The 16,616-nt window shown below is 43.2% G+C and overlaps 1 protein-coding gene across 8 annotated transcripts in view; it reads right to left on the bottom strand.

Annotated features, from left to right (window-relative positions):
- The window catches only part of EYA2 (EYA transcriptional coactivator and phosphatase 2), an 89,452-nt gene extending 74,252 nt beyond the window's left edge, over positions 1-15,200 (bottom strand). For 3 of the 8 annotated variants that reach the window (XM_038158495.1, XM_038158486.1, XM_038158487.1), the window contains exon 1: positions 13,117-13,239. In XM_038158495.1, coding sequence (XP_038014423.1) covers positions 13,117-13,181 — 65 coding nt within the window. In that variant the 5' untranslated portion in view covers positions 13,182-13,239. Of the gene's footprint in view, positions 1-9,382; positions 10,403-11,466; positions 13,062-13,116; positions 13,240-13,524; positions 13,712-14,466; positions 14,607-15,104 lie in introns of those variants that run through there. The other 5 variants (XM_038158490.1, XM_038158488.1, XM_038158489.1 and 2 more) reach the window with 5 other exon arrangements.
- Positions 15,201-16,616: the final 1,416 nt, after the last annotated feature.

The following is a 16,616-nucleotide window of genomic DNA, read 5'->3' as shown; positions in this document are numbered from 1 at the left end:
GGCTTCAGGGTACTTGCAAGCATTTTTAAGCCAAAGAAAGCTTAGCAGGTTCTTTCCTCCAAGCAATTCTTTCTCTGAAGAGTTTTTTAAGGGATAAGCATTGGGATTTACTCTTCTGAGATTACATGCATTGTTAATGCATTGTATCTCTTTTGTATTAGAAAAAAATAAATCTGCCTTGTCAGTATCTAGAGGGTTAAAATCCTCAGATTAAAAATGCACTTAGTACATTCAAGATGAGAGCTGGTGGCCATCACTTCACAAGCACTGCCTCCAAATACACACTCACAGATTTACAGCAATATAAAAATACAAGGCTGGCAAGAAACTGAAATGAGAATAAAACACACATGAATCATGCACACAACTAATTAAACATGAAAATTATCTTCACAGTCACTTACCTTCACCATTGTAAGTTAACATTCAGCAGAAGAAATTTGAGAAGTGTATTTTAGACATATGCAATCTGGGAGTAATATTTCTTTTAAACTCATGTCAGGATAACACAGCTTCCTTTCCAAGCACTGATTATTTTGGGCTCTCCTAAGTGAAGCGAAAAATGCTTAAGACTGAACACAAGCCTTGGCTGACAGCACTTAAGTGAGCCTGGAAATCTTCAAATTTACCGTGCTGGGAACTGCTGTGTAACTTCTAGGCTATGGCTTCAGGGCAAAGCCTACCTATATTCCACCCACTCACAAGTTAAAGAAATCAGATTTTGGCAACTAAACTCTGACTTCCTTTTGCATAAGTAATACACCAACATCTGAGCACCCGACTGCTCGCTGTCAGGGGACCACGTGAAAAACACCTCAACAAATCACATCCCAGCTATTTCTTCTTTACTAACATTTAATTTGCAGAATCCAAATTGCACTTCCAAAAGTCACAAGGGTGTATCAGCCACTTCAGGCACTACAGAAATAAACACGAGAAAATTTGGAGCTTGCTTTTCAGTGATGCTGACAAACGCCTGTATGAAATAACTTCCCCGAGTATAAGCCAAGAGTAATTACAAAATTTTGAGTTCCAGAGACTACAACATTGCAGGTTCCATTCTACTTCTTCTGGTAATGGTATTTGCATCAAGGATGAGAGCATCCACTTGAGGAAAGACAGAGAGCATCGTGTTGGCACAACAAAACCCTTTCATTAAGGGGACATCTGGGCCATTAAGAGCAGTGTGCTGGGGAAGGCTGCACCTCGCTAGATTGGGTTTCAAACCAAGTTCTCCATGAGGTGTTGAGCAAAAGAGAATTGGCTGCAAGCAGGACAACACAGGCCTGGTGGGTTTTGTTTACTGTGCAGCTGAAGGACCACTAAATGATTAATGAAGGGCTGACAGCTCCTTTGGAGAGCAGCAGAGAACATTTTGGGGCAAGGCTTTGGCTTGTCAGGTTAAACACAAAAATGCTTATATAGAGCTCTCTCCTGAGCTCACTGGTGTTCAAATGACTTTTCTAACTTGCTTCCCAGATCAAGAACATAAATGTAAGGCTATCATGAGGAGAAAAAAGAAGCACAACAAAATGTTAGCTTGCCAGAGCATCTGGCACATTCATACGTGCGATAACACCAGCAGCACTTTCATTACCACCTTGTTAGCAGCTACAGGCAAATCTTCAGCAAGATCCCTCTCAAAGTAAATCTAATTCCACTGAGAACAGCAGGATCATTCAACCTCCTCAGAAAACCTCTGCCCTGCACTCTCCAGACTCTTCCTAGGCACAGAGCTGCCATCACCATCAGGAATGACAAGTGGCTCTTAAGGGACTGAACATGCCTTCCTTTGGAGCATAAATAAGGTAAAAAAATGCTGCCAAGCAAGCTTAAGGTTAATGACTGAAAAGCCCTGAAGCCAAATGTATCAAGAAAAATTTATATATTATTTAAGCCTTGGATACATGATTAAAATCAAGAGGATGTCCACCATTTGTTGGCAAGACCATCTCATCTGTTTCTACACTTTAGATATGAGTATTAATAGAATACAGGCAAAAACCTCCAAACACTAAAGAAGATTTGGCCTTTGGAGAGGCAGAGAAGAGGAGAAGTCCCCTAGAGGAACCTTTCCAGTCTTCAGAGCAGTTACAAATTTTCTGGCAACTTAAAATCAAAAAACACACAGTTAAGAAAATGTATCTAGGAAATATAAGATCCTGAACGTGCAAAAAAAAGTGTCCCTAGTTCAGGAATTCATGTAAAAGACAACACATTTCACAGCCAGCATGTTACTATATGAGTACAACTACATTTTCAATCAAAATCATTCCCCAAGCCGAGTCTGTTTTGCCTGTGATGGGAGATAGTGAGTGATCTCCCTGTTCTTATCTTGACCCATGAGCCTTTTTTTTCATATTTTCTCCCCTGACCTGTTGAGGATGGGGCATGGGTGAGGAGCTGGGTGGACATCTGGCCACCATCAACCCAGCACACATGCAAGAGTGTTTCTTACTCACCTCAGTGCTCTGACTGAAGAATACACTATAACTGGAAGAAATGCAGCAAATCCCATAAATTTCCTTTCCAATAATCTCCTTCTGACAGAACAGAAAATCTTCCATTTCTCCAACTAACCATAGAACAGCTGAGATTAAATCTTCCTAGTGAGAAACAGAACTGTGTTACCATGGCCTGGAGTCTGCAGGACATGCCAGGGCTCCCCCTGTGACATAAACACCTCCACCACAAAGCTGCTGGGCAGGTTGTTTCCAACATTCCTGTTGTTTGGTGCAGCACTCACTTCTCCTTCCCAAATCTCTACCACCACTGGAGTCCTAACACTGAATCACCACTTCTGTCAGAGACATCTACTGCAAACAATCTTCCCCACAAACTTTTTGAGTTGGACTAAACCAGAAAGCCCTCAAGAAGCAAGAGTGCTGCTGCTGCAGGGTCAGCAGCTTGTTTCTTAAGGGAGAGAGACTGAAACCCTTACTTCACTCTCCCCTGGGACTGCGTTGGCTCATGATCCCCCTCACTCCAAGCTGTTGGAAACGACAGCACTGGAAGGACAAGAGCGGAGTTAAAATTTTGTTACTGCAGCAAAAGGCAAAGTGAGGACACCACACCAGTCTCTGAACACTGGAGTAACTTTCTGTTGGGAAAAGTGACTTGTCAAAACACTGATGCGGCAGGAACACCGCGCTCTCTGCTGAAAGGTTCGAGCTGCAGATATTCTCTAGCAGCTTTTTCACCCAAGCCTTGGATTCAATTCATTTAACACCGTGATAAAGAATAAAAGCCATCAGTAAGCAGAGTGTGTTTTTTTTGGTTTTTAGCGATCCAGTTCCTCCTCCAGCAATCCCCAGGATGCAGGACGAGCGGCTGGGAGCAGAACTGAGCGCCAGCCGCGTGCCAGAGCTCCTCCTCGCGAGTCCTGTCCAGTGACTGCCCTCCTCAAACGTGTCCTCATGAATTCCACTGAAGCCTGCAGGTAAAATCCTTCCCCAAGCACTTTGCCCTGATTGATAGCTTTTGAGCCTTCCTTCACACGACTTCGGCTGCTTTCCAGACCTTTATTTTTCCTTCTTTTTGTAACTGTCTCCAACGGGAAGTTGCACTCTGTTTTTTCACTGTACGTTTCTCTTAGAACTGACATCTCTGCATTGTAACGAAGGAACCCCTGGGCATTAGTGACAAATTAGTCACCAGCTAAAGAGTATTTTCTTTTCATTTCTATACCAGGTGGAAGATATTAAAATCTCGAGAGGAATTTCACCTGCTCTGCTACAATAAATCATCACACAATTTTCTTTTAAAGTGACTAAATTTTACTGGCTCTAAAACTTCATCACCATTGAAATAGTCTTCTGAACTTGGTCAGGGGGACTTTATAGTAAATAGTATGTATTTAATTATACTTTGAAAATTAATGTGATTTCACTTTCATACTTTAAATGGTGTTTTTAAAATATGGAATTATTCCTTTCTGAGAAGAAAAACTATGTACTACCATAGGTAGAAATTAACAGAAAAATATTTTCCCTTGTTTAATTATCTAATAAGGAACAGTATTAAAAAAACCTCCAGAAGACCCCACACAGTCTGTAAAAAAGGGAGAAATACTGCACTCACTATTCTTTGTTGAAGAACTTGTAAAGTAGAGGTCAAAAGAGGGGGGGAAAAAACGTAAAAACACTTAGGTAGATTACTGAAGCCACAGGCCACTGAAATACAGCAAAATATTCAGTGAAGGCAGAGATTTACCTCTTTTTTTTTTTTCTAGAAGGCTACTACTATTTTAGTAGTAATATGTTATTAAAAAGTTGATTCTCAAAATGTTAACTTTACAGCCACGCAGATTTTGTGTCATTTCAGTGGAGTTTTGTACTTCATAAGACAGATAAATTTATAACCAAAGCTAAATACTACACAAGTGGCTTACAGCTTCTAATTAAATGGCTTCATATGCGTTTATGTGCTTTTAATCATCAATTAATTAATTTTTCAAATTATAATGGGTCCACTAAGTAAGCCAGCAGCAAAGGAGTTAATTTTACAACAGAAAGTAACACCAAGACTGAAATTTAAGAGTCCTGCCTCACCAGCAAAAGGAGGGCAGAAGTGTGTCTATCAACAAATACAGCACACTAAGTCTACATTCAATTGTTTCCTCCTCTATTTGCCAAGAAAAGAGAAGAGCAGAGGATCAATTAAAAAGCAGAAATGTAAAACCAAAGCATTAAACATTACGAGATATTTAAGATCCCACAGTGTTCTTACAAGTGCAGAGCATCACTCCCCCGCCTCTCCCAGGGGAGTTCCAGCTCCAATAATTACCTTCTGTCTGCTCCCAGAGTTCAAGTTCAAAACAATATTCATTTTCCACTTCCCCTCCTAAACCAGGGCACAATGCTTCTGTGCATCACCCAGTAACCACCCTGCTCCACCACAGACATGGTTAAACCTCTGCTAGGATTGAATAATGCTGATTTGTGGCAGGCAGCCGGGGCAAGGAGAAGCCCTGGGCTTTAAGAGGGAAAGCATCAAGCTCCAACATCAACACCTCTGACTTTGAGCAGCAGCATCCTTTATTACACTCAATTAGAAACCAAGCAGTTGTCTCCACACCCCAGCCCTAATTTCCAGGGGGGGCATAACTGGTGTTTCAGAACTAATCTAGCCCAGAAGTTTTGCTGCATCTCAAATATTTTACAGCAGACTCACTTGGCTTCCTCAGCCCCCTCCCCATCCAGTTCTCCTGCCCAAATTATATTCATCTGCTGCAGTGAACAGGAAGGATGGCTGCCAAACAAACAATATGAAATCATATATAATAGGCAGAACACGCCTTCCTTCAAACCACAACTTAAGAGTTTTCAGGTGAAGAGCCACTGAAGAGGGAAAGACAGCAAAGGTCTATGAAAGTGGCTATACAGAACATAATCTTACACTGCCTTGTGCAGGGTTACACACATTTACAGCATTGCTGAATGATTATGTGTTTCTGGCCAGAGACCTAAGCTTGCCTCTTATTCAGAGAGAAATGAATTTTATTAAAAACAAGATTCCTCTAACATAGGTATTTACACAACAGGCCACCAAGGCTACACAGAATAAGGATTTCATAATTTTATTTGATTAAATAAAAAGAAAAATGGTGGCTGCCTTATTTTCCTGCTGCACATTTAACTCCATCAATACACTTAGGAGTACCAGGTCAGAGATGTGATACAGACTGAGTCATATCTCTGCAAATCTGGTACAGGAGGTTACAACCACTGGTACCAAAAGGGCTGTGGTACCTCCCTCTCTCCACCCAACTCAGATTTATCAGCTTTTTAACTACTGCTGGAAACTTTGCTGATTTGCAAATAGGCATTTGAGGGTGGACAGCACAGAAAGATGTTGATTCCCACTCTGGTTTTGCAAGGTTCAGGCACTGAAGAAGACAGCTGGACTTGCATTGGCAGCAGTTACGATGGCATTTAAAAAAATTTAAAAATGCACTTTTGCAACAAGTACAGAAGGTTTAAAACTGCTCCCACTAAATAAGGGTTCAACCCTTACTTGAGTGAAATTATTGGGAACTGCAGTGAGAGCACAACTGGATCTAATACATTTATGCACAGTTGAACACAAGGAAGGGGAAAATTTATCTATTTTGCTACAAGCATTAAGGCTGACTTACTTCTAACTCTATCTCAGTGAAGAGGGGTAGTATCAACACAGCACTTATCAAATGTAAGCTAGCAAAAAGCATGGGTTTATAAATTCAAAAATAAAGTCAGCCTACAAAAGAAGAATAAAAAGGAAAATTTGGATACAGTGAAAATAACATTCACATGTTTTACTTAAAAAAGTGTCATCTTTCAGTAAAAAATGGTGCTTTTTAGTTTGTTAAGGGGTGGAAAAACAATCTCTCTTTTTCAAATAAAAGTATTGCTCAATTTTAGACAAGATTTTGTCTTGTTTCACCCACAGTAGTGGGGAAAAATAATAAATTTACATAGCTTACAAAAATGAAGTACTCACTGTCAACATTAACGAAGGATAGAGTATTTTGTAAATACATTTTGACTTGTCTTAGAAACAAAGAATTGTCAGATAGCTGCAATTAAACTCTACGGATGGTAACTGAGCACAGAGGAGCAGTCGCAAGGGGAATCAAAACTAGCGATACAGATCTATATTCAAAACTGATCAAAGTTATTTCCAAAGTAGCTGTAGGACAATTACACAGCAAACAGCCAAATCAAACGTGTCACCAAAAGACACGATTTGCAATAGATGGAAAACTTGTCTTTGAGACAGCTGATGAGGCTCTCTGCGTGGTGCACAGACAGAGCTGTAAATAACTGGGGCCCCCAGACTGCTTTGCTTACTCAACCTATTTAAAAAACAAAAACATTTCAGATGCCTGCCCCACTTTCCCCTCACTGTTTCTTGTGGGTGCCTGAGTAATCCTAGAAGCATGTCCAGTTTTTAAGGCATTTGCTGAGTTTAAGGAACATTCCCCACGTCCCCCTGTCTTTGGAAGTCCTGCTCTGGTTGAGTTTATCTGTGAATTCTGCTCTTTTCAGCACAGACAGTGGCACCAACTCTTCACCGGTTGACCAATTAGTATCTGGGCTGACCAGTATTAAATAATTTTCTTTATTTAGGATTATTTTTATTTAGCTGGGCCACTTTCCTTCTCAAAAGCAGGGATGGCAAACAAGAATTTCTGCACAACGAGACTGAATGTCTAGGTGTTCAAGCCAACAGCACAAACTTACCCATTTTCTCAAATCTCTCTGCACATCTAAGAAGGGACAATTAAAATTGGAACTTCTTTGATTATTGCAGCCCATAAAAGTAGTAGCCTACAGCCAGGAGCAGGCAGCAGTGAGAAATCCTGTTTGCAGAGAGACATGGCTCTGGTCAAGTTTGAAGTCTGTAATGCTGGTTTATGTAAAAACATTCCTGAAGAAATCTATTATAGTTAAAATAATTCAAGACTTCCATTTCCCTGAATTATTAAGTGGTGTTGCAGCAAAGGCAAGTTGAGGTTCTACCATGCATCAGCTTCCTCTCCAAAAAGCAAAGGGGAGATGAACGACAGCAACATTTCATGCAGCACTCACGCAAAGACATGGACGTGAAGAAATCTCAGGTTTGTAACCAAATACTTTAAACCTTCATTTCCTTAACAGAAGACCAGCTGGGAATAAGTTAGAAGTGGGCTATCATCAAGGAAGTTTCTAACATCTGAACAACAAACTTCAGTTTCACCAGACTCTGTGCATCAGGAACAAACCCTTCACCTGCTTTTCAAACTGCTACGGCCCAAACGATATCCAGGCTCTCAAGCCTCGAGCCCATTTTCACTCTTTGTATTCAAACCTGGCAGCAACAACAAAAAAAACCCCAGCGGTCTTGCAAATAACTAAATCCCACACCCCAACAAAACACACACCCTGCTTCTACTAAATAAATGTCAGTCAACAAATAGGCACAAATTTCACAATGGCTGAGGTCATTCCCTTTAAGTCATTACGGTTTGTGGGTGAGTTTTCCTGGTGGTTTTAACATTGGTTTCTGTGATTGCAGCTATGCTTATTTATGCATTTAAGGCGTATGATCTAATACACTTAGGTTTAACTACTTCATTCTTTTGACATTCTTTCCAAATTATAAAAAGGATTCTTGGTGTTTTCACTGCCTTGGTAAAGCAACAAAATTGCTGTCCACATAATTTCTTAAAAATACAGAACAGAGTAAGTACTTGTTGAAAATAATTCAAAGGAAAAAAACCCTACCCCAGACATTCCCTCCTCCAAGATAACACTTTTGCTCTCTCTCTCTCTCTCTCTCCCCCCTTCTGAGGGAACTTGCTATTTTTTTAGAAATAGATGTTTTGCTGGCTTTTAAAAAACAATATCCAGGCCTTAAGAGTCATTCAGCTACAACTTATAATCAACACAGTAGTTCAGCTTATTTTTTTAAGCCCTTCTATTTTTACTGTTATGCTTTTTAAAAACTGCACATTTGCGGTATGCTTCAGTCACATTGCATCTTCCACTGCACTTTAAATTCTACAATAACGCTCATTGTATTCTACGCCTTTTGGTTATTATCTACCAGGGATCCTTGCTTGATAAAAATCAAAGAAGGCAATTTTCTACCTTTTTCTAATGGAAATTTAAATTATCTTCTCCCTCCAAGGCACAAAAAGCCCAAAGAGCCCCCATCATACAAATGAGGGTGGAGAAATTGTAGGAAACATTCAGAAACATTTTCAAGAAGCTGAAATGAAAATTAAAATTGTGCATGGAGATGGGTGTGCTCATCTCTCTTCCAATACTGCATGCAGTGCATGGCTATTACCTTATATACAGAAGTCACGGTAAAACATTTTAATTGACCTTTTTAAACTTGAGGCCACGGGTAATTCTGAATTTCTGGAGTCCCTGATATGGTTTTATGTCCAAGCATGTTTCTAATCAGCAGTAGAAAGAGTGAGAACCCCCCACAAGCTCTGTGGAGAGAGAAGGGTCCCATCCTGCACTGCCCCTGCAGAGGAGCTGCCACCTCTTGCAGCTCAGCACCATCACCAGGTGCTGTCCTGAGTCCAGCTCTGACCCAGCCACACCAACCAAACATTATTCACTGGCACACAAAACACTCTCAATTTCCCAAGCCATCACCCCAAATCTGTAAAATCCCTCCGTCCCAGCCACACACTCTGTGGGCACCACAACAACATCCCAGGCTCCTCTGTCCCCTCCCGCTCCATCCTTTCCCAAGCTGCTTTTCCTAACCGAACCCCAACTACAATAATCCCCCACAAATTACAACAAACCTCCCTTGAAATTCCCCATAAACCTTACCACAACCCTGCAGCAGACTTCTGGCTTTGCACAGAGCCTCTGTACCCCAACACCAGGGAAAATACCTCAGCACGGCACTAAGGAAGCGTCTTCCGGACACAGCAGAGGTGACAAACACAAGGAGAGCAAAGCCAAGATGCCATCTCCACTTCAGGCAAACAACCCTTCCTGACCTCTGGCAGCTCCCACACACTACTAAACAAAAAGTATTCTCTCCATGTTAATGAACCATGTACAATCTAACAGATAACGCTGATGTTAAATAAACATGTTTGTATGTGACTCCTAATGCCAGGACTTAGGCAGCTGCAGACAAATAATTTTAAATGGGAAGGATTATGCCCCCGTAATCTTTCTCATCTCATTTTACACATCTTTGAAATAATTAAAATACATAATTAAAGCACAAGCAGAAAGATTGAGTGAAAAGAGGTTTGACTATTTTCAATTAAATATTCACTCTGTGACACGCTCACCGGAACCATCTCTGCAGTGAACATTATTTTGGTTCCAATTTTCCTCTCACACCTCTTGCAGCAGTAAATCAAGATCATCTGAGCAGCCTGACAAAGAAGGGAGCTGGATCGGGTTTTGAATGCTGCAATAAAAAAATATTTTGCACGAGACTTAAATCCTTATTCCAGATTTCTCCTCTCTCCTGCTTCAAACCTTGGGTAGCACCAAATCTACCTGCAAATGGCAGCACCTCCAGGCCCCAAATGACCCAACCAAGAGGAGCAATTATTTGCATCCTAATTGAAGGGCTTATCCTCACCTGATTAAAACAAGGTGTTTGTTAAACATCATTACTTGCGTTAAGATCTGCAAATAAAGATGAAGTATTGTTTTAAGAATTTGACTGCCACGAAACAATTGTTTTCTGATGGGATCTCTTAATGAACAGTCCCAACCAGGATTTTCAGCAGAACAGGAAGGGAAAGAGATTTGACAAGTTCTCCCTACTCATATCAAAGTGAGGAAAATGCCAAGAGGTTTGAGTACTTACATTTTTTTATACACATATACTAAAAAACAATTTTAAAATATCTTGTCTTTTTTTGTAAATTAAGCCACCAAAAAGGAGGACATATTTAAGCCTGAATGGCTTTACTTTATATATATATATATATATATATATATACACCATTGGGTTTACTTTTATATACACCATTGTTTATAACTCTGAATATATTTTTTGTTCCTAACTATTTTTCTGTCCTGTGCAGTACAATGTGAAATTTAATGAAAATAACATGATTGTTAATCCAGGACGCTCCTCCATGCACTAACCAAATGTAAATTGCTACTGCTGTGAAAAATACACAGGTACAGGGAAACTAGCTTTAAACTGGGAACGGCTGTATGAGATTTCCTTCCCTACATGGTCTACCAAATGACCCCTCCACTGACAGGATACATTCAAAATCTTCATATTAAAACTGCAGTGTTGCATGGCTTATGAAAAGGATTTTTGAATTTGCAACTTGATTTAACAGTTTGTCCCGAATAAAAGTTACCCCAGCCAGGAAAAAATTAACTCAAAAATATTTTCTTAGCATTCAAAGAACTTCTCCTAGTTTTCACAGATTTATAAAAGCATTTTTCACTGCATAAGCAATCTTAACAATCATTTGCACAGATTAGGTCTAACAACCTGTGAATTTATTGCAGAAGGAATTTACTGCAAGGAATAATTAGTCTTCAGCACTGCTCATGCTTGGTCTCCGACTGAAGACACCTTAAGACCATCTGGTTACTGCAAAATTTGGCACAGAAGAAACAAATCTTACTGAAGAGAATTATAGCTGATTTCAGAATAGCTGTTGTACTACTACACATCATAAATAACAGTTGGGAAGACAGCAGAAAATTAGTAACGTCTCTAATTGTTTTCTTTGTCAGCACTGTGTACACATACACACTGACACACAAACACAGCCACGCAGAATTCAGCCCAATTCAGCCCGACGCCTCGCAGGCTTGAAGTTAAACATGCAACTAATATTTGCAGGATTAATAGCTAAATTATTACATTTTCAGGGAAAGAGAAAAAAAAAAGAAAAGCATATTAGCCAGCTATGCATAGCAACACAGCAACACACGAGACTCTTTAAGTGATATTCTGAGATCAAGTTCTTTGTGTGAATACCTGAGTTTAATTCCTTCTTATAATTCAAGGCATATCCGCACACACCGTGGAGTTGAATACGGGGCTTATTGTTGGAGGGGGAGTTATCAACAACATTTTTATTTCTCCCTAATGAAGCTTTTCTAATGGAACCGAAGGCTGCCAATGCTGTGAGGTATTTGAAACAGGAACCCGTTTCAAAAATTTCAACCAAATAATGGTGATAAGATTAGCGAGTCATGGGAATCGAGTCTCCATGTACTATTTTAAAAGAAAATGAGCTGAGGGGAGTGGGCTAAGCAAAGTAAAGCAAAACAAATCGATGAGCGTAAAACCAAAAGCATACACCACTTGTTATTTAGCCAAATGTTTTGACCTGTTGGTGGGTGAGTAGAAGAGGCACAAGAATTACGTGGACAGTTTGAGTCTGTAACTACACAATTCAATTTTACACCATAAATTTAGATTTTTTTTTTTTAAATTAAGAGTTTTAAGTTAGAACAATTAGTCAAGTTATCAGCTGCTGTACCATTTCAAGTACATTTTCAAAACATGCTTAAAAAGTTTCTGGAATGCCTCCAACGTTACGAGTACTGATTATTTTCAAGGCATTTGTACTGCGAGTCTTTCTTAGTCGCTTGTGTTACATCTGAGGGCACACGATGCCTTCAATTTCAAAGCAGAAATAAAAAATTCAACTTTATTACAGAATGGAAACAGTTTCCCCACGTTAAAAAGGACGATGAGAAAGACTTTATCCTGTCTGAAGCAACAAGTAACAAAACACTGCAATGCTAAATGTATGAAACTATCTAAGAAGCATTACTTTAGACACAGAATTAGTAATTTAAATGTATGCCATCTTTTGTGGACCACATTGCCCTAATACACACAGATGTGGACTAGCACGAAGAAATTTAGACATACTTTCTCAATAAACTGGGGGAGAAGAAGGGGAGGGACCCTTCCATGGATGGCATTGCAGAGAGAAGAAATTCTCAGTAAATTAATGAAGTCCACAAGAGAGACAAAACAATAAACCATTCCTGCCACTGCTTTTAACGGCGCTCAGGGATGCGTGGATTTGATATCGCGCTGAACAAAATTTCTGTTAATATTTGATACAGACCAATAAACTGTTTATTGGTTCACTGCATGTATTTTAGCAATCACAACTTTATACAAACAGAATATATCATTATTTGAAATGTCCGAACAACAGTAGCTGTATACCGTGAATAATTTCCTTTAGAGGCCATTCACTGGGCTCAAGCACAATTTAACACTCAGAAAAGTTTACTTAAACTGCATAAATCACATACAAGTTTTCCTCATGGAAGCAGCCGCGGGAAAGCGCAGTGGCTCATTTTATTTAAACGCACGCTCCAGCTATTAGAATCGTGAATAAGCGCGGCTCGCTGGACGGTAAAACCGAACCGCACGCTGCGCAGCAATGAACTCCCCGCGCTAACTGTGGGTCGCGGCTCCGCACGCAGGACCCGCCGCTGCCCCGGAGCCGCTCCGCGCCCGCGCTCCGCCGGAGCCGCCCCCCGACGGGCTCCGGGGCTCCGCACCCGCGCAGCGCTCTCGCCCGCGGAGCCCCGCCGGGCAGCCCGCACAGCCCGCACGGCCCGCACCCCCGGGGGCGCGCAGGACCCCAGCCCCACTCACCGGCGGTGCAGCGCGGAGCCGCGGCGCTGCGGAGTGTGCGCGCCCGCCGCGGGCGCAGTGAGCATGTGCGAGGCGGGCGCGCATGCCCGCGGAAGGGAGCGCAGCGGAGCGGGGCGGCGGCTCCGCGCCCCGCGCTGCGCCCCGGGCGCGCCCACCCGCCCCCTCCCCGCCGCGCCTCCCGCCGGAGCCGCCCGCGGGCTGCGCGGGGCGCGGAGCGCAGCGGCACGGCCGCACCGCACCGCGGCACGGCACGGAGCGGCACGGGGGGTTTGCCCTGGGCTCCTCTGCCCTGTTGCTCGCCCGGCACACCCGGCCCTCCGCCCCCCGCGGCAGCCCGAGCCCGGGGCCGCCGGTGCCTCGCAGCGCCGCGGGGCTGCCCCCGTGCCGCCGCCGTCGGGGCGCACCTACCGCACGCGTGGGGCCGCGGCGCGTCCCGGCGCCCGCAGCGCCGCGCTGCCCGCGGTGCCGGGGCGGAGGAGGAGCCTCCCGCGGCTCCCGGGGCTGCCCGGCAGCCCCCCGCTACTATCACGGAGCTGCCCGCGCCCCCCGGGCCGCAGCGAGCGCGGAGCCGCCGCTCCCGGGCGCGGGCCGGGCTGCGCTCTCACCGGCGGCAGGTACGCGCCGGCCGCGCTCGCTCCCGCCCGTGGCTATGGTTGTATGTTGGCGCTATCAGCCTTCATCGAGCTGCAAGTCCTTGAAAGAATTTTTTCCGGTAGAACTTGGACCCTTGAATACCATGTGAATACCACCTTGTCTGTAGCATCTGTTTCCATGAAAACAGTCACTTTCACTACAGTCCTTGTGTTACGGGTCTCTAGTGACAATTTTTAAATATCAATTTAAAAGGAAAGGCTTTTGTTGACATCTATTTTGTCTTAACATGCACAGTGCTGCAGAGCCATGGGTCCTGCAGAAACAGCATCGCTCACACAAGCCACCCTTCTGCAGTCACAGAGCATCGCACTACTCCTGGCGCCCCAGAGGGTGAAACCCTGCCCATAGTCCCCATCACCTCAAGCGACACAGAATGGATTTGTGGCCGTGCAGAGGTGCTGTGCTGTCTCTCATGTCAGCACAAAAACAGAGGCAATCTGGCATGTGCCCCTTGCGCTCCTGCCTGATGTGCTGGATGCCTCAATCAGACACCTCATCTGCTTGTTTGCACATCCAAGAGAGTGGCAGGAGGCACCTTCAGATGGTTTATGCTGGGAAGATGGGGCTGGGACATCCCACTGCACACCCTTTCCCTGAATCCCCTTGTGCTGTTCACCCCACAAACTGCTTCCCCTTGCCCATGCTGGCCTTGTCCCTGCTCAGGTACCAGACAGTTTCCCCCTTCCACTGGCATACCTGCTCGCTGGGGATGCAGCCTGGCCACAGTAGCATTGGAGTGTTTCATTTCCACACCCTGCTCTTCCTCCTTAATTCCCCTCCTCACCAGTCTGGGACAGACTGCAGTCCTCCAGTTCTGTCTCTCCAGCACTGGGGAGGCATCAGGGGAGACCTGCAATTCCTTGTCCTGACAGCTTTTATTACACGTAGCCCTTTCCTCAGGAAGGAGATATCCCATGAACCGCAGTGGAAAAGCCAAAGGAGCACAAAGGGTGTTGAGTTCAGGGTTTGAACAAGCTGCAGCCCACTCATGGATTTAACTCAAAATTTTGACAATGGAACAAAAACATCATTGCAACGAGACAGCTGTTTTTACTATCAAAATCTCTCAGATCAGTTTGACTGCAAAGTGTGTTCCTACAATCCAAAGGAGACAAAGCTCCCAGCATCAGTTTGGAGCTGGCAGGCTTCCTAGCATGAGCTACCTCCCGCCAGCCTAGAAAAACCAAAGCTCTTTCAGTTGTTATCCCCCATCAGTTCTCGGCACTAACCCCCTGATTTCCCCATGGATTATCTGCAGTTCTGAGTTTACACTGCTCTCACACTAAACTCTGAGCACTCACTGGTTGGGGGGACTTCCTCGCTGCCTTTCTCACCTGTAATTGGGGTTCTGGTGAGGAGTCTCTGAAGTGCAAGAAAGTCCTTGGATCCATCTTGAAAATAAATCTTTTCCTTCCTCAACCTGCCGTGCCCAAAAGCCTGATTGCCACATTAGCTCCTTTTGAAGCTGGTTTTAACAAGTAAATTTTCATATCTAAAAATGCCTTGTTTGCAAAATTCTCCCGACCCCTGATTTCACAACATATTTGAATATATGCTTAGTTTTATGCATGTGAATAGGCCTACAACAATCAATACAATTATTTACCTAAGTGCTTAAAGTCAGGCAGGTATTTAAGAATTAGTATTGTTTGTGGTAATGCCACGGCAAGCCAGGCAGGGACCAGGACCTCATTGTTTGTTCAGCAACCTGCACACAAAAAGACACTCCTTGTCCCTTTCAGTATAAGTAATTTCTGTAAGTTGTGAGTAACTTGTGAATCAGTGCCAGAAACACCTTTCTTGAGCTGGTGAGTAAACATTATTTGTCTACTCTAATATCCTTCTTATTTACCGAAAACATTGAATGCAATATTTAGAAAAGTAATAAAGGCACAGTGGGAAAAGGGTGGGCAAAGAGGAAGATAAAGAATATTTTTTTCAATTCGGTATTTTAAGTATTTTCATCATTGTTAGTATCCAGGAAAATACCTGCAGATCTTAAAAGCCATCTAGAAAGGCAAGGGAATAGTATGGCTTCTGCCCCATCAGTGGGACTGTGAGTTGGTGTGCACGGGTCAGACAGCTGCATGGGGTACAGGCTGCAAGGTGACAGACAAGGAGCCACTCCTTGTAGTTGACTTGATAAAAAGTCTCAAATTTCATCAAGCTGGGGCATCATTAGCCATACAGTGCCAGGGATTTCTCAGAGCAGTGGATTTTTTTTTTGGTCAAAAACCAAGGTGGGTTTAGAAGGTGGTTTGCTTGACTGGTTACTCTGTGCTCACTCCACATACTGTAAACTCAAAGACTAAATGGAAACGGTGCAGAAAGCTCCAAATGGAAATGCTCCTAGTCGTGGGCTGGGTGCCAGTGTCCTGCATAGATTTAAGAGATAATGGTCCTCCTTTGCCATCTGAGCAGGCAGACAGTACCCTGTCCTTAGGGAATATGGGGAGCTGTCTTCTGCCAGACCCTGGGATCCAGAGGGTTTATCCCATAGTGTGGGAGAGCCACACCTCAGCCTCTCTGAGGAGACAGTGAAGAGCTAGATCCCAAATTTTAGTTACTATGGAAATGCATTTCCCTTGAGGAAACACTACCAATTTCTGCTGTTGACCTCATTGTCAAAATGAAGAGAACTACATCAATACAAACAACTGGTTCTGTTTTTAAAAACAAGAAATTAGCCAGTATTGAACTTCATCACCCTCCTTCACAATTCAGATGTGATGTCACCCTCTGTCACACACCGAGGTGAGAAGTCCTCGAAAAGGATGCAGAGGATTTATTGGGGTACTGAATATGGTTAACCCTGAGCATAGAAACACCCCGAGTCAGAAATCGCT

The sequence above is a fragment of the Motacilla alba genome, chromosome 20, assembly GCF_015832195.1.
Source record: "Motacilla alba alba isolate MOTALB_02 chromosome 20, Motacilla_alba_V1.0_pri, whole genome shotgun sequence".
NCBI lineage: Eukaryota > Metazoa > Chordata > Aves > Passeriformes > Motacillidae > Motacilla > Motacilla alba.
This window is presented reverse-complemented; position numbering and strand designations above follow the sequence as displayed.